The sequence below is a fragment of the Nerophis ophidion genome, linkage group LG10 (assembly GCF_033978795.1).
Source record: "Nerophis ophidion isolate RoL-2023_Sa linkage group LG10, RoL_Noph_v1.0, whole genome shotgun sequence".
NCBI classification, from domain to species: Eukaryota; Metazoa; Chordata; class Actinopteri; order Syngnathiformes; family Syngnathidae; genus Nerophis; species Nerophis ophidion.
In genome coordinates this window covers 44,713,124-44,731,791 of record NC_084620.1, presented here as the reverse complement: position 1 = coordinate 44,731,791, position 18,668 = coordinate 44,713,124, and the positions used below count along the sequence as shown (strand labels likewise).

Sequence of the window (18,668 nt, the reverse complement as noted above, 5' to 3'; positions counted from 1 at the left end):
ACTAACACAGATTTAGACAGATTTGTGAACAATAATCCCTTTGTCTACGTCCATAGAAAAAGTTTTACATCTTTGTCTTTGACTCATTAATAACAACAAAAGTATCGCATCTATATAGTTTTGTTGAGTGTATGCATTAGAAATCCAGTTTATGGCGCTAAATAGCAACACACTCACCTGATCTTTGTTCAAAACAACCAATGGACAAAGTGTGTGAATAGTTTGGGAGAGAAGTGCTATTACTTTTTTCAGCCTTAAAGGTGCCCTTCTATGCAAAACCAACTTTTCCTACCTGTTTTTGTGTATTTGGGATTTCCATAAGTCCCGAAAAATTGAAATCAAATCATGGAGGGATGGCGGAGACGTTTATAAAACAATCTTGCCTTCCTTAATACCTCCTCCAAATGAGCTGTTTGAAACTTTAGACTTCAGCGTCGTATTTTGCTTTAATTTCGTGAGAGGATTTCTCCACATAATCAGAATTTTTATGAATCCAAGGTGGGTGGCTTGTGAAGAAATGAAGATGGCATAGCTACAAACCCTAGCGTCTACAATATGGTATGCTGTGTTCATACATAAGTTCTCCATTCACACAGGCTCCCAGCGGACGAGGTCCAGATGGAGGGGAGCAGTGGAGCAGCTCCGGTTCTGCCCAGATCCAGGAAGGCAGCAGCCGGGCCTTGCCCAGTTTAATCCAGGATAGTGAGCTGGTTCTGGGAGAGAAACTGGGCTCCGGGTCCTTTGGTGTGGTGAAAAGGGGAGAGTGGCATACACCTACTGGAAAAATCGTAAGAAACATGACAGTTTTTTGATATGATGCAATATTTGTATATTAAAGTGTGTAAAATATGACTAAATGGAAGATAGCAAGCAGTGGGAAGATTTTATTTATTTTTGTCTACACTCTAGTATTCTTGTTAGAATGATCCACAAGCCTGCAGCAAGGTGGCGTCAGTTTAAATCCAATCAACAGGCTCCCTATTCTATCCAGTAAAAGTACAAAACCCAAAACCAGTGAAGTTGGCACGTTGTGTAAATGTTAAATAAAAACAGAAAACAATGACTTGCAAATCCTTTTCAACTTATATTCAATTGAATAGACTGCAAAGACAAGATATGTAATGTTCGACCTGAGAAACTCAATTATTTTTGCAAATCATTAACTTAGAATTTAATGGCAGCAACACATTGCAAAGGAGTGGGCACAGAGGCATTTTTACTACTGGGTCACATGGCCTTTCCTTTTAACAACACGCAGTAAACGATTGGGAACTGAGGAGACCAATTTTTGAAGCTTTTCAGGTGGAATTATTTCCCTTTCTTGCTTGATGTACAGCTTAAGTTGTTCAACAGTCCGGGGTCTCAGTTGTGGTATTTTACGCTTCATAATGCGCCACACATTTTCAATGGGAGACAGGTCTGGAATACAGGCAGGCCAGTCTAGTACCCGCACTCTTTTATTATGAAGCCATGCTGTTGTAACACATGCAGAATGTGGCTTGGCTTGTCTTGCTGAAATAAGCAGGAGCGTCCATGAAAAAGACCTTACTTAGATGGCAAAATATGTTGCTCCAAAACCTGTATGTACCTTTCAGCATTAATTACGCCTTTACAGATGTGTAAGTTACCCATGCCTTGGCCACTAATACACCCCCATACCATCATATATGCTGGCCTATAACACCCTGAGTGGGCTTTTCCCTTTTAGTCCAGAGGACACGACATCCACAGTTTCCAAAAACAATTTGAAATGTGGACTCGTCAGACCACAGAACACTTTTCCACTTTGCATTAAACCCTCTTAGATGAGCTCGGGCCCAGCGAAGCCAGCAGCGTTTCTGGGTGTTGTTGATAAATGGCTTTCGCTTTGCATTGTGGCGTTTTAACTTGCACTTACAGATGTAGCGATGAAATGTGATTACTGACAGTGGTTTTCTGAAGTGTTCCTGAGCCCACGTTGTGATATCCTTTACACACTGATGTCAGGTTTTGATGCAGTACCGTCTGAGGCATCGAAGGTCATGGACTTGCCACTTACGTGCAGTGATTTCTCCAGATTCTCTGAAATTGTTGATGATATTACAGACTTTCGATGGTGAAATCCCTGAATTCCTTGCAACAGCTCGTTGAGAAATGTTCAACGATTTGCTCCCGCATTTGTTCACAAAGTGGTGAGCCTTGCCCCATCCTTGTTTGTAAACGACTGAACATTTCATGGATGCTGCGTTTATACGCAATCATGGCACCCACCTGTTCCCAATTGGCCTGCACACCTGTGGGATGTTATAAAATAGTGTTTGATGAGCATTCTTTAAAGGTTTTGGGTTTTGTACTAAGTACACAGAAACAGAGAGCTAACGAAGGCAGAGAAAATGAGAATTTTTGTGAAAAAAGAAGTCGTCATCAGTTGCATAACATAATGTCACTCACACGGCTAAATAGATAAATATGGTCAAGTTTTCTCAAGTAACTCAATTCAGGGAGGTTGTGGTAAAACTTCAGTTTCTCAAAAAGGGTCATATCCAATGTTCCTTCTAAGGTGCGCGCCTGTGCAATTGCGCACTTCTCACGCGTCCTCTGCGAATGGCAAATCTATGCCGCGCATAACAATTTTCAAAGTAACTGACAACAGAGAAAAACGTGTTTTTCATCACTGTTCAATTATTGTAACGTCTGTCGAGACACTTTAAGGACGACATAAATTCCATCAATCACTTTATTGAGCAAAAGTCTTTATTGTCGGCCATAAACACATTGGTAAAAAAAAAATTATACACAGCAAAACTGGTCACTTTCTGCCATACAAACCAGACCAAAACCAACTTTGTCATCTGTCATATCAACAGCAGCCGCTCGCATTTTCTCACTTGCGCCAATACATGTACAAACCCCGTTTCCATATAAGTTGGGAAATTGTGTTAGATGTAAATATAAATGGAATACTATGATTTGCAAATCATTTTCAACCCATATTTAGTTGAATATGCTACAAAGACAACATATTTGATGTTCAAACTGATAAACATTTTTTCTTTGCAAATAATCATTAACTTTAGAATTTGATGCCAGCAGCACGTGACAAAGACGTTGGGAAAGGTGGCAATAAATACTGATAAAGTTGAGAAATACTCATCAAACACTTATTTGGAACATCCCACAGGTGTGCAGGCTAATTGGGAACAGGTGGGTGCCATGATTGGGTATAAAAGCAGCTTCCATGAAATGCTAAGTAATTCACAAACAAGGATGTTTTTTGTAAGCAAATTGTCGAACAGTTTTAGAACAACATTTTTTAACGAGCTATTGCAAAGAATTAAGTGATTTTACCATCTACGGTCCGTAAAATCATCAAAAGGTTCAGAGAATCTGGAGAAATCACTGCACGTAAGCGATGATATTACGAACCTTTGAACCCTCAGGCGGTACTGCATCAAAAACCGACATCAGTGTGTAAAGGATATAACCACATGAGCTCAGGAACACTTTATAAAACCAGTGTCAGTAACTACAGTTGGTTACTACATCTGTAAGTGCAAGTTAAAACTCTACTATGCAAAGCGAAACCCATTTATCAACAACACTAAGGAATGCCGCTGGCTTCGCTGGGCCCGAGCTCATCTAATATGGACTGATGCAAAGTGGAAAAGTGTTCTGTGGTCTGACGAGTCCACATTTCAAATTATATTTGGAAACTGTGGATGTGGTGTCCTCCGGAACAAAGACGAAAATAACCATCCGTATTGTTATAGGCGCAAAGTTCAAACGCCAGCATCTGTGATGGTATGGGGGTGTATTAGTGCCCAAGGCATGGGTAACTTACACATCTGTGAAGGCACCATTAATGCTGAATGGTCCATACAGGTTTTGGAACAACATATGTTGTCATCCAAGCAACGTTATCATGGACGCCCTTGCTTATTTCAGCAAGACAATGCCAAGCCACGTGTTACAACAGCGTGGTTTCGTAGTAAAAGAGTGCAGGTACTTTCCTGGCCCGCCTGCAGTCCAGACCTATCTCCCATCAAAAATGTGTGGCGCATTATGAAGCGTAAAATATGACAGCAGAGACCCCGGACTGTTGAACGACTAAAGCTCTACATAAAACAAGAATGAGAAATAATTCCACTTTCAAAGCTTCAACAATTAGTTTCCTCAGTTCCCAAACGTTTATTGAGTGTTGTTAAAAGAAAAGATGATGTAACACAGTGGTGAACATGCCCTTTCCCAACTACTTTGGCACGTGTTGCAGCCATGAAATTCTAAGTTTATTATTTGCCAAAAAAAAAAAAAGTTTATGAGTTTGAACATAAAATATCTTGTCTTTGTAGTGCATTCAACTGAATATGGGTTGAAAAGGATTTGCAAATCATTGTATTCCGTTTATGTTTACATCTAACACAATTTCCCAACTCATATGGAAACGGGGTTTGTACATATGGCACTTAGCCAGTGATACGTTAACAGCCACACAAAAAGTCGGACAACTCCAACACCACACATAATGTGTAATTCCAGGTCGATACACTATGATTTACCAATCTAATGTGTACTAATCCTGAAATGCTGTTAATATGTTATAGAAATACTAATAAAAACTAATATTCTACAAACAGAAAGTTACATGTTTACATCTCATTGTGCCACATGTGAATGTTTTAATGGGAACTAAATGCGATATCTGAAAGGTGTACAAATTATTTCCAAAGCAGGACCTCCACCCATACAATACTAGTCCGCAGCTCAAGGAAAACAATATTTTTTGTTATTGTCATTGTAAGTGAGCCAAAACACTTATATTAGAAAATAATCTCATGGAAATGACTGCTGTCATTTGATTATAATAATAAAATATTTAACTTGTTATTTAGTCAGCTTTGGGACAGGTGTGCAACTGGTGAGGCCACAGTGTGCACGTATGATGTTGCTCACATGTGCTCCACCGAATAGGCAAGGAGATATTTTTGGGGAGGCAGTTTAACGGCGAAATTAGGGTAAAACAAAGTATGGTTGACAGATTATCCAATTTATGGTATCGTTTTCTATTGCAATCTGTATTGATGCCAGAGGAAGGATAAATATTTAAATTGTGATGTATGTTATTGTTATCTTTAACAATACAGTATTAGTACTAGGGGTAGAACACAATGCAATATGATACCAGGTGTTAGACAAAATGTCAATATAGCGATGCATCGTGTCGTTTGCTCCTACAACAATGTTTTCACTGATGTCAGAGTTCTGGTCAGAACTTGGATGTTGTGATGTCTTGGAAGACAAATCTTTGTCAACAGTGAAAAGAGCAATGTTTAAGATCTGGGACAAGTTATCTTTTTTTTACTAGCGACATTTGATCTTTATACCCGGTAAGCACCCACTAGTTTCTTCTAAAATGACAAATAGCAGTCAGTATAAGCAATCAAGTACAAATGTATTTGTTTCAATAATTTCAGGTCATCTAAGCCTCATTGAGAATGACTTTTTTCCAAGCGAATACAGCAACTGACATTAAAGGGGTAAATGTAATCTGCTTGTAGCAGACCACTGCGTGAAGGATTTGAAAGCAAGGACGATTATGAACTCTATCTTGTAATGACTAGTCCTGTTTTATTATCAGTCGTTTTTGTAAACAATTCACGATTACAAATGTAATTGATGTGAAATACAAAACCCAAAACCAGTGAAGTTGCCACGTTGTGTAAAACGTAAATAAAAACAAAATACTAGGATTTGCAAATCGTTTTCAACTAATATTCAATAGAATAGACTGCAAAGACAAGATACTTAACGTTCGAACTGGTAAACTTTGTTGTTGTTTTTTTCAAAAACAACAAAGCTCATTTGGAATTTAATACCTGCAACATGTTTCGAAAAAGCTGGCACAAGTGGTAAAATAGACTGAGAAAGTTGAGCAATACTCATCAAACACTTATTTGGAACATCCAACAGGTGAAAAGGCTAATTGGGAACAGGTGGGTGCCATGATTGGTATATAGGGGCGGCATGGCGTAGTGGGTAGAGAGGCCGTGCCAGAAACCTAAGGGTTGCAGGTTCGCTCCCCGCCTATTGACATCCAAGTCGCTGCCGTTGTGTCCTTGGGCAGGACACTTCACCCTTGCTCCCGGTGGCGCTCACACTGGTGAATGAATGGAGGGGCCGTAGGCGCAAACTGGCAGCCACGTTTCAGTCAGTCTACCCCAGGGCAGCTGTGGCTACAGATGTAGCTTACCACCACCAGGTGTGAATGAATGATGGGTTCCCACTTCTCTGTGAGCGTTTTGAGTATCTAATAATAGAAAAGCGCGATATAAATCTAATCCATTATTATTATTATTATTATTTTAAAGGCAGCTTCCATGAAATGCTCAGTCATTCACAAACAATGATGGGGTGAGGGTCACCACTGAACAAATGCGTGCGCAAATTGTTGAACAGTATAAGAACAACTTTTTTCAAGGAGCCATTGCAGGGAATTTAGGGATTTCCCCATCTACGGTTTGTAATATCAACAAAACGTTCAGAGAATCTGGAGAAATTACTGCATGTAAGTGGCAATGCCCGAGACCTTTGATCCCTCAGGCAGTACTGCATCAAAAACTGACATCAATCTGTAAAGGATATCACCGCATGGGCTCAGGAACACTTCAGAAAACCACTATCAGTAACTACAATTTGTCGCTACATCTGTAAGTGGAGGTTAAAACTCTAATGTACAAAGCGAAAGCCATTTATCAACAACACCCAGAAACGCCACTGGCTTTGCTGGACCCGAGCTCATCTAAGATGGTCTGATGCAAAGTGGAAAAGTGTTCTGTGGTCTGATGAGTCCACAATTCAAATTGTTTTTGGAAACTGTGGGCGTCGTGACCTCCGAACCAAAGAGGAAAAGAACCATCCGGATTGTTATAGGCGTAAAGTTCAAAAGCCAGCATCTAGATAGATAGATAGATAGATAGATAGATAGATAGTACTTTATTGATTCCTTCAGGAAAGCTCCCTCAGGAAAATTAAAATAAAAATACATTTAAATATTAAATAAATATTAAAATAAAAATTATAATACACCCCCATACCATCTGTGATGGTATGGGGGTGTATTAGTTTCCAAGCCAGAGGTAACTTACACATCTGTGAAGGCACCATTAATGCTGAAACATACATACAGGTTTTGAATGTAATGATAAAAAAACATGCATTTTTTATTCTTTCTCCCTCAGCTTCCTGTGGCAGTAAAGTCCCTACGAAACAGCATGAGCAAGCAGACGGATATGTTAACAGACTTCCTGTTAGAAGTGACCACCATGCAGTCGCTCGACCACCCACACATTATTCGACTGTACGGTGTGGTGCTTACCCAGCCCCTCAAAATGGTAGGACTGCCCATCCAAACCCCATTTTGCATGCAACATACATAACGTTGGTTTATACCGTTTCCAGGTCACAGAACTAGCCCCCTTAGGTTCGCTATACGACACACTACGCTTGCGTCAGTTCGAGTACCCGCTGCTACGCATGTGGCTCTTTGCCACTCAAATTGCGGCGGGTATGGACTACCTAGAGACCCGCCGCTTCATTCACAGGGACCTGGCAGCCAGGAATGTTCTTTTGGCTTCCAAAGACATGGTCAAGATCGGGGATTTCGGCCTGATGAGGGGCCTGAGTCAAGAAGTGGACCACTACATCATGTCAGCGCATAGACGGATCCCGTTTGCATGGTAAGGACTGTGTTACTGAGTCACTCCTGGGCACACCTTAAAAACTAGGGGCAAGGCGGCGGTCACCACTGTGCACAGGTGCGTGATTATACATGCCAAAGTTCACTAAAGTTAACTAATAATAATAATAATAATAATAATAATGATGTCAAAAATTTAGGGCCCTGGGTGACCGCCTCTGCTTCCTGCACTGCAAAAACTGAAATCTAAGTAAGATTAAATATCTCAAATAAGGGCGATAATTCTTCTCACTAAGCAGATTTTATGTTAGTGTTGTACTTGTTTTAAGGGTTTTGATCCTAAACTATCTCAATAAGATATTACAGCTTGTTGCTGAGATTTTATGAACTTTATTGAGTAAAACATGCTTGAAACTAAAATATCAACTGTTGCAAAGCTGTGTCATCAACACTCACAAGTATAAAAGTACTTTTTTAAAGTAATAATTTCTTATTTCAAGCATGGAAAAAAAATCATGACTTTGACACAATTGTGTCTCATAATTGAAACAGATGACTGACAAATGGACTTTCCTGTTTTATTTCCACTGAAACAATAGAAAATACGTACTCGTATAGTAGTACAGTTTGCAAAGTACAGTAAACTGACAGTTAATATTTAAACATTTAACATGTGACCTTTGCTAACAATTTTGAACAGAAGTAATTAATGCACGTTCAGATAAATTCTTCAAAATCACATATATATATATATATATATATATATATATATGTATATATATATATATATATATATATATATATATATATATATATATATATATAGACAGTATATATATGCACACGGCCCGGCCCCCGGACCGTGTGCATATATATATGTGTGCATATATATATGTGTGCATATATATATGTGTTTTCCTGAAGGAACTCTCCTGAAGGAATCAATAAAGTACTATCTATCTATCTATATATATACATATATATATTATATATATGTGTGTATATGTATAAATGTATATGTACATATGTATGTGTGTATACATGTATGTATGTATGTATGTATATATATATACACATATACATAAACAGTATTATATATATATATACACATATACATAAACAGTATTATATATATATATATATATATATATATATATATATATATATATATATATATATATACATTATAATATATATATTCCTTGAGCACCTATTGACTGAAAGAGCACGCACTTTCTGTGACGATGTCATGTTATTGATGGAAAAATGCATTTTTAAATCATATGATTTTCCTGAGCGGCAAGGAAACCCCGAGAGTAAAAAGCGGTTGCCTTGTTGCCTTTCCATTAAGAACAATAAACTAGTTTTTAGTATAAGTTTGCTGGTTTCAAGAAATGTAATGCCGTGCGTGTATCATTACGTCAAGATAATGGCACTAGCATTTACTTAATTTAAGAATATTTTTCAACATATTGAGAAAAAAGCTCTCCTATTTCTTTTTTCTATCAAGAAAAGTGCACTTGTTATTAGTGGTGATATACTTATTTTAAAGTATTTTGGGGTTCATTGAGGTTAGCTAATTTTACTTGTTTTGGAAAGTCTTGATGGGCCAAATTTTCTTGTTCTGTTGGCAGGTAATTTTGCTTAGTTCAAGTAAAATACCCCTAATTTTTGTTATTTTTCCCCTTGTTTTTGAACACTGACTTTTTGCAGTGTAGACTCCACGCATTGTACCATCAGCTAACTTTGACATTAAGTGGGAGAGTTGAGTTAAGTTGAGTTTGAGTTTATTTCATGCCTGTTTCTGTTTACCATTGGAAATATGGCTGCACTGTTAATGTGAGTGTTGTTGTGTGTACCTGAACTGCTTTAAAGAAATCGAAAGCAGCACTTGAAAGAGCCAAAGGGCTACAATCATACATGTGTACAGCCACACCGGTATGGACGCAACACAAAAGTAGATAGGCTACAGGGGGAACTGTTGACTCCTTGATAGTTGGTAAAACACAACTTGGAAAAAAAAATGTGACTATGTCTCAAGTGTGGGCAGTGCTGTTAATCACTGAGGTACGCAGCCCCCTTACCACAATAAGGTGGCAATCCCTCAGGGGGAAACAAAACAAAAAAAATTAAAATAAATGATCCTTCATCTACATTTTATAAACAATCACAACATTTTATTTCTTCCAACTAGATGGCTTAATATGTGTGAATGCTTTGGAGCAATCACACATGGTTTTCTACACCAAAATGTTTCTATTTATTCTTCTTCTCCAGATTTTGGCACGCTCTACCTTCCACATTTTTCACCTGATTCAAACCGTTTCAACTTCAAATTGTTCAGCCTATTCGGGAATCACGGGCTTTCCCTTGACAAATTCCAAAAAGTTCCAGATTTTCCAGAAATCCAAGTTTTCCAGGACATTTTTCCCATCCAAAATGAATTTGCCAATTTTAAAACTTCCACCATTTCCACATTTTTCAACCGATTTAAAGCCTTCCACCTCCGACATATTCCACTCATCCTGGACATTCAAACTATCATTTTTCAAAATTCCAGGAATTCTGAGAATTCACGTTTTTTCAAACCATTTTTTCTGTCGACTACTCCTTCCACATTTTTCAAACCACTTCAACTGTTCCACCATCAAAACATTCCTCTTAATCAGGACAAAAAAACAAAGTTGTTTATCGAACTTGAAAAATTCCTAGTATCCCGAAATTCTGGAATACCATTTCACAATAAAAAATGTTACGACTTTAACATTTCTTGACCGATTTGAAAAATTCCAACACCAACCATTCTGAACATTCAGGTTTAGCATTTTCCCAAAAATTACCGACTTTCCCAAATTTCAATAAAATTCCCATTGAAAAGAATGGGACATTATCCAAAGTTCCACAACTCACACATTTTTTATTCGATCCAAACTGTTCCAACTTCAAAATATTCAGCCTGTTCAGAAATGGTGTGCTCCCTTTCAACAATTCTAAAAAATTCCTGGATTTCTTAAAATTCCCAGTCTTTAGGGACATTTACCCTATTCAGAATTAATTATCCATTTCTTAAACGTCCACAATTCCCACATGTATCAACCGATTTAAACTATTATAAGTTAGACACATTCAATTCATCCTGGAAATTCAAAACACAATTTTTCCACTTTCAACAAATTTCCAGAAATTCCTGTTTTTTTTCTAACCATATTTCCAGGATTTTTAGTGTGATGAATACAGCTAAAACATTTCCAGCGCCCACCCCGACCGCGAAAGGGACAAGCGGTAGGTAATGGATGGATGGATGGACTCCTTTCACATTTTTAAAACCATTTCAACCATTCCTCTTAGTCAGGAGAAAATACAAGTTGGTTTAAGAATTTGAAAATATCCCGGTTTCCCCCGAAATTCCGTAATACCATATTTAAATTAAAAAACTGATACTACTTCAACATTTCTTGAGCGATTTAAACAATTCCAACGCCAACCATTTCAGCTCATTCAGGACATTTAGGCTCTTAATCATTAAAAAAAAAACAAAAAAAAAACGCTTTTCTCAAAATCTCCAGAAAGTTTCCATTGAAATGAAAGGGACATTTTTCCAAATTGCACAATTCCCACATTTTTTTACCTTTTCAAACCATTCCAACATCAACACATTCCACACATTCTGGACATTCAAACTAAACATTTCCAACTTTCAAACCAAATTACATTTTTTCTGGAAATTCAAACTCTTCAACATTCAAACCATACAGTTGGCATTTCAGTTCAAATTCAGCATTGGAGCATTCACACTCAATTCCTTCAGAAATTGCCTCATCTAGTTCTTGAATTGAATTTAACCTTAAGTAGGACTTTACACATAATATTTTGAATAAGTGAATAATACAAAATCAATAATACAGAAACATTCTCAAACTACTTTATCATCAGGTCAGCTGCACCATGCCTCAATGTTTCTGCATTCTCCCCTCATTTAAACAGAAAATCTTAAGAGTTTTACGAGCAGGAGTTTAGCTCAGGCGGTACACCCAAGTTGTACACGTTTAAAGGTAGAGTCCTGACAAAGCGCAATCAATTCTCCAGGTTGGAGTTGGACACATAGCTAACAACCGAAGTCAATGAAGAAGGCAATGTTACGACTGTATTAGCACAGGAAAAAGCAGCGTGTCCACGAGGCCCCCTTTGCATTTTTCACTGCCCCCTCACTGACCTAATGTGGCCACTACCTTATTTTTGATATCTAAAATCAAATATGGTCTTTACCATCTGGGTTTCAGGTGTGCGCCGGAGAGTCTCCGTGTGGGTTCCTTTTCTCATTGCTCAGACGTGTGGATGTTTGGCGTCACCCTATGGGAAATGTTCACCTACTGTGACGAGCCGTGGTTCGGTCTGTCAGCAAAACAGGTATGAGCTTGTCCGCATTAATTGGAACAGAACCCGGAACGACACCCCACCCCGATTTTAGCTCCAAGTGAAAATATCTCTGGAATCCAGATCCTGTGGCGCGTGGAACGCGAGGGGGAGCGCTTGGAAAAACCACCAGATTGTCCCCTGGAGATGTACGGCATCATGAGGAGATGTTGGCAGTGCAACCCGTCCGACCGACCCACCTTTGCCCAGCTCATCACAATGGTGGCAGAGGTAAACCTGCAAAGATAGAAGCACTTATTGCTTAAAAACCAGGACTGTTTTTTTTCACTGCATTCTTTTTTTGCAGGCTAAACCAATGGAAGTCCAAGCCACGAGGGAGTTCGCAGAACCCCGGAAACTTGCGCTCCTACCAAACGACCTTGTGACTGTTGTAGAACACGGGTAACAAAAAAATGGTGATCATAATGGAAAATGTGCGAATTGAACTTCTTGACTTCATCATGTGCAGACTGGAGCTTTGCGAGTGGCGGGGCCAAAACCAGAGGACACTAACCGTCGGATGGTTCCCCCCAAGCATCATAGTACCGCCAACCCCTGTGGCCAGCATCTCCTCCATTGAGAGCACCTCCAGTCACCCAGGACCCGTAAACTACATCACACCTCCGGTGAAGGGGAGTCTGCAGCACACTGGTCACGGGGACATCCATCCGGATCGTAATTGGGGAACACCTGGGAAACTGGAAGAGTCAGTGACAAGATCTTACAGCAAGACAACAAGTACATATCCAAAATAGGGAATTAACTGTTTTTTCATGTCTGCAGCACTGGTGGCAGCTGGAGACAAGGCGCTACCAGAGAGAAGGAAGGATCCAATCTGCAGAAAATGTCAGGTAGAGACTTTGCCTTAAAGGAATCTACATTTAAAACACTCGCTTGTGGTCTAGACCACCGGGCCGTTGCCCGATTGGTCCCGGGCCGCAGAAGAATTAAAAAAAAAAAAAAAGTATATATATATATATATATATATATATTTTTTTTTTTTTCTTCTTCTTAAATCAACATAAAAAACACAATATACACTTACAATTAGTGCACCAACCACAAAAACCTCCCTTTTTCATGACAAAAATGTCCCTTTTTCATGACAAAAAAGAGAAAAAAAAAAAAAAAAAGGACGGTATATCTGTAGCGCTGAAATGATTTGCTTGGAATTGGACAGAAAGCTGAAAAACTACGAAACAAAAAACGGGGCGTCTGTAGTTGGAATGATTTGTTAATTTGGTTTGAAAGCTATGGAACCCCAAAAAACAAAGAACATATTTAAAGCTGAACTTAATTACTAGGAGTTGAATAAAACAACTACAAAACAAGTGTCAATGAATATCTTGACAAATAAGGTGTAGATTTAAGTACAAACCCCGTTTCCATATGTGTTGGGAAATTGTGTTAGATGTAAATATAAACGGAATACAATAATTTGCAAATCCTTTTCAACCCATATTCAGTTGAATGCACTACAAAGACAAAATATTTGATGTTCAAACTCATAAACTTTATATTTTTTTGCAAATAATTATTAACAAAAAAATTATTTTTTATTTTACGTGCCAAAGTAGTTGGGAAAGGGCATGTTAACCACTGTGTTACTTTACCTTTTCTTTTAACAACACTCAATAAACGTTTGGGAACTGAGCTTCAGTCGTTCAACAGTCCGGGGTCTCCGCTGTCGTACTTTACGCTTCATAATGCGCCACCATTGTCCATGGGAGACAGGTCTGGACTGCAGGCGGGCCAGAAAAGTACACACACTCTTTTTTTACGAAGCCATGCTGTTGTAACACCTGCTGAATGTGGCTTGGCATTGTCTTGCTGAAATAAGCAGGGGCATCCATGAAAAAGACTGTGCTTAGATGGCAGCATATGTTGTTCCAAAACCTGTATGTACCTTTCAGCATTAATGGTGCCTTCACAGATGTGTAAGTCACCCATGCCTTGGGCAGTAATGCACCCCCATACCATCACAGATGCTGGCTTTTAAACTTTGCGTCGATAACAGTCTGGATGGTTCGCTTCCCTTTTGGTCCCGATGACACGATGTTGAATATTTCCAAAAACAATTTGAAATGTGGACTCGTCAGACACAGAACACTTTTCCACTTTACATCAGTCCATCTTAGATGATCTTGGGCCCAGAGAAGCCGTCGACTTTTCTGGATGTTGTTGATAAATGGCTTTCGCTTTGCATAGTAGAGCTTTAATTTGCACTTACAGATCTAGCGACGAACTGTATTTAGTGACAGTGGTTTTCTGAAGTGTTCCTGAGCCCATGTGCTGATATCCTTTAGAGCAATGGTTCTCAAATGGGGGTACTTGAAGGTATGCCAAGGTGTAAGTGAGATTTTTCAAAAATATTCTAAAAATAGCAACAATTTAAAAATCCTTTATAAATATATTTATTGAATAATACTTCAACAAAATATGAACGTATGTTCATAAACTGTGAAAAGAAATACAACAATGCAATATTCAGTGTTGACAGCTAGATTTTTGTGGACATGTTCCATAAATATTGATGTTAAAGATTTCTTTTTTTGTGAAGAAATGTTTAGAATGAAGTTGATGAATCCAGATGGACCTCTATTACAATCCCCAAAGAGGGCACTTTAAGTTGATGATTACTTCTATGTGTAGAAATCTTTATTTATAATTTAATCACTTGTTTCTTTTTCAACAAGTTTTTATTTGTTTTTATATCATTTTTCCAAAATAGTTCAAGACAGACCACTACAAATAAGCAATATTTTGCACTTTTATACAATTTAATAAATCAGAAACTGGTGACATAGTGCTGTGTTTTACTTATTTATCTCTTTTTTTCAACCCAAAATGCTTTGCTCTGATTAGGGGGTACTTGAATTAAAAACATGTTCACAGGGGGTACATCACTGAAAAAAGGTTGAGAACCGCTGCTTTAGAGATTGATGTCGGTTTTTGATACACTGCAGTCTGAGGGATCGAAGGTCACGGTCATTCATTGTTGGTTTCCAGCCATGCCGCTTACGTGGAGTGATTTCTCCAGAATCTCTGAACCTTTTGATGATATTATGGACCGTAGATGTTGAAATCCCTAAATTTCTTGCAATTGCACTTTGAGAAACATGGGCTTCACGGTGGCAGAGGGGTTAGTGCGTCTGCCTCACAATACGAAGGTCCTGCAGTCCTGGGTTCGAATCCAGGCTCGAGATCTTTCTGTGTGGAGTTTGCATGTTCTCCCCGTGAATGCGTGGGTTCCCTCCGGGTACTCCGGCTTCCTCCCACTTCCAAAGACATGCACCTGGGGATAGGTTGATTGGCAACACTAAAATTGGCCCTAGTGTGTGAATGTGAGTGTGAATGTTGTCTGTCTATCTGTGTTGGCCCTGCGATGAGGTGGCGACTTGTCCAGGGTGTACCCCGCCTTCCGCCCGATTGTAGCTGAGATAGGCGCCAGCGCCCCCCGCGACCCCGAAAGGGAATAAGCGGTAGAAAATGGATGGATGGATGTTCTTAAACTGTTTGACTATTTGCTCACGCAGTTGTGGACATAGGGGTGTACCTCGCCCCGTCCTTTCTTGTGAAAGGGAAGGTGTTTTTGTACCCAATCATGGCACCCACCTGTTCCCAATTAGCCTGCACACGTGTGGGATGTTCCAAATAAGTGTTTGATGAGCATTCCTCAACTTTATCAGTATTTATTTCCACCTTTCCCAATTTCTTTGTCACGTGTTGCTGGCATCAAATTCTAAAGTTAATAATTATTTTCAAAAAAATAAATATTTATCAGTTTGAACATCAAATATATTTTCTTTGTAGCATATTTAACTGAATATGGGTTGAAAAGGATTTGTAAATCATTGTATCCCATTTATATTTACATCTAAGACAATTTCCCAACTCATATGGAAACGGGGTTTGTAAATACCATAGCCATAATGTGTATGGAAAGGTAATAGTATTGGAATTTAAAGAAAAATAATGATGCAAATGTAATGGAAGTGAAATTGCATTTTTTATGAGCGAATATTTCAAGTAAATAATTTGTTATTCTGCTACCTGGTAGCCACACATCTGTGTGGAGTTTGTATGCGTCGGTTTTCTATGATAACTCCAGCTTTCTCCCAGATACCAAAAGCATGCATGTTAGGAAATTAAATCGTCCACTGGTGTGAATGTGGCTATGAATATTTGTCTTTTTAATTTGTGCCCACCAATTGTCTGGCGACCAGTCCAAAGCCAGCTGGGATAGACTCCAGCTTGCCAGTGTCACTAATGAGGACAAGCGGTATAGAAAAATATATGGATGGGTAGAAGTTGATATTCTTTCATGAAGAAAGTCATAATATTGAGACGAAAAAGTTACTAGAAACAATATTGCTTGTGGATCAATAAAGTTTGTCTAAGTCTAACTGTTTGAGGTAAATACATTGTAATTTTACACAAAGGCCCATTCCCAGTACATCCCCTTATCACTACATTGTGCGCATTCCCGTGAAAGTAGTGGTGTGCCAATTACCCTTTGCATGTAGGGGCAGTGGGCATAACGAAGGGTAGGGGATATGAATACTTTAAAACACGCCTCGCCAAATGTGTCAATACAGCATGACCTACGTTCCCTCTAAGGTACGCGCCTGTGCAATTGCGCACTGCTCGCACTTCCTCTGCGCACGGCAAATCTAGGCAGCGCACAAAATCGAATAAAAAGATAAGCGCATAACAGTGTGCACGTCTGCCGTCGCTCACAAGGTTCCCCACTGAATGCTCTAGGAGTTATGGCGTTTGCTCACACATATGAAAAATTGGAGGGAAAATTGAGCATGACCATCATTGTTTCAAATTTAGGTTCAAATAACAAACATTGACACGTGCGCAAGGAGTTTAAAGTGTGGCAGGTGATAAAGTTAACAGCTTCCACTGTGCACATATACAGTAGATACAAGACAAGCTGGTTGGCTTGTTGAAAAGTATTAGCGCAGTCAAACCACACACGAAACGTTAAATAATGCAAGTTAATGGACTGAATTTTGTAACAAATTCCCACTGTTTAATTTCTGTTTTATCTTTATGAATATGTGTATTACATAATACTTGTCTTGTCTGTATACTTTTAGCTTTTTTGTTTTCAGTATTTACTAATGATTGTATTTGTCTTAATGCCATCCATCCATCCGCTTATCCGAGGCCGGGTCACGGAGGCACCAGCCTAAGCAGAGAAATCCAGACTTTCTTCTCCCCAGCTACTTCGTCCAGCTCTTCCCAGGGGATCCCGAGGCGTTCCCAGGCCAGCTGAGAGACATAGTCTTCCCAACATGTCCTGGGTCTTCCGCGTGGCCTCCTACTGCTTGGACGTGCCCTAAACATCTCCCCAGAGAAGGTTTCGGGTGGCATCATGACCAGATGCCCGAACCACCTCATTTGGCTCCTCTCGATGTAGAAGAGCAGTGGCTTTACTTTGAGCTCCATCCGGATGACCGAGCTTCTCACCCTATCTCTAACGCGACGAAGGAAACTCATTTCGGCCGCTTGTACCCGTGATCTTGTCCTTTCAGTCATAACCCAAAACTCATGACCATAGGTGAGGATGGGAATGTAGGTCGACCGGTAAATTGAAAGCTTTGCCTCCCGGCTCAGCTCCTTCAACACAACGGATCGATTGTGTCCGCATTACTGTACTTTTCCCTCACTCGGGAAAAAGACTGAGATACTTTAACTCCTCCTCTTAGGTCAGTATCTCTTCCCCAACCCGGAGATGGCACTCTACCCTGTTCCGGGCTGGAACCATTGACTCAGGACTTGGAGGTGCTGATTCTCATCCCAGTCGCTTCACACTCAGCTGCGAACCGATCCAGAGACCTAATCCTGCAGCCAAACCGGATCCCCTCAACTCCTTGACTGCACCTACAAATTATGTCCATAAACGTTATGAACAGAATCGGTGACAAAGGGCGGCCCTGGGGGAGTCTAACCCTCACTGAAAATGGGTACGACCCACTGCCAGCAATGCAGACCATGGTCTGACACCAATTATACAGTGTGCCGACCGTCACAATCAGACAGTCCGATACCCCATACTCTCTGAGCACTCCCCACAGGACTTCCCGAGGAACACGATCAAATGCCTTCCCCAAGTACACATAGCACATCTAGACTGGTTGGGAAAACTCCCATGCACCCTGAAGGACCCTGCTGAGAGTATAGAGCTGGTCCACAGTTCCACGGCCAGGACAAAAACCACACTGTTCCTCCTGAATTCGAGGTTCGACTATTCGGCCTAGTCTCCTCTGCAGTACACCTGAAAAGACTTTACCGGCAAGGCTGAGGAATGTGATCCCACGATAGTTGGAACACACCCTCCGGTTCACCTTCTGAAAGAGAGGAACCACCTCCTCAGTTTGCCAATCCAGAATTACCGCCCATGATGCCCACGCCTGTTCATTATCTTTATGGACAGAATTTTTAGGCGTATTCATGGTGTGGAAGGTTTCCAGTGTGGTGGCCAGAGGATTGCATCTCTGCTTTTTGGAGATAATGTGGTCCTGTTCGCTTCATCCGGCCGGGACTTTCAGCGTTCACTGGGGTCGTTTGC

General features: G+C 39.8%; 1 protein-coding gene across 2 annotated transcripts in view; it reads left to right on the top strand.

Moving 5' to 3' along the window:
* The window catches only part of tnk1 (tyrosine kinase, non-receptor, 1), a 58,383-nt gene that overhangs the window by 24,450 nt on the left and 15,265 nt on the right, over window positions 1-18,668 (top strand). For both annotated transcript variants that reach the window (XM_061913884.1, XM_061913883.1), the window contains exons 4-11: window positions 597-788; window positions 7,215-7,367; window positions 7,435-7,712; window positions 11,953-12,079; window positions 12,170-12,316; window positions 12,393-12,487; window positions 12,555-12,791; window positions 12,869-12,936. In XM_061913884.1, coding sequence (XP_061769868.1) covers window positions 597-788; window positions 7,215-7,367; window positions 7,435-7,712; window positions 11,953-12,079; window positions 12,170-12,316; window positions 12,393-12,487; window positions 12,555-12,791; window positions 12,869-12,936 — 1,297 coding nt within the window. The remainder of the gene's footprint in view (window positions 1-596; window positions 789-7,214; window positions 7,368-7,434; window positions 7,713-11,952; window positions 12,080-12,169; window positions 12,317-12,392; window positions 12,488-12,554; window positions 12,792-12,868; window positions 12,937-18,668) is intronic.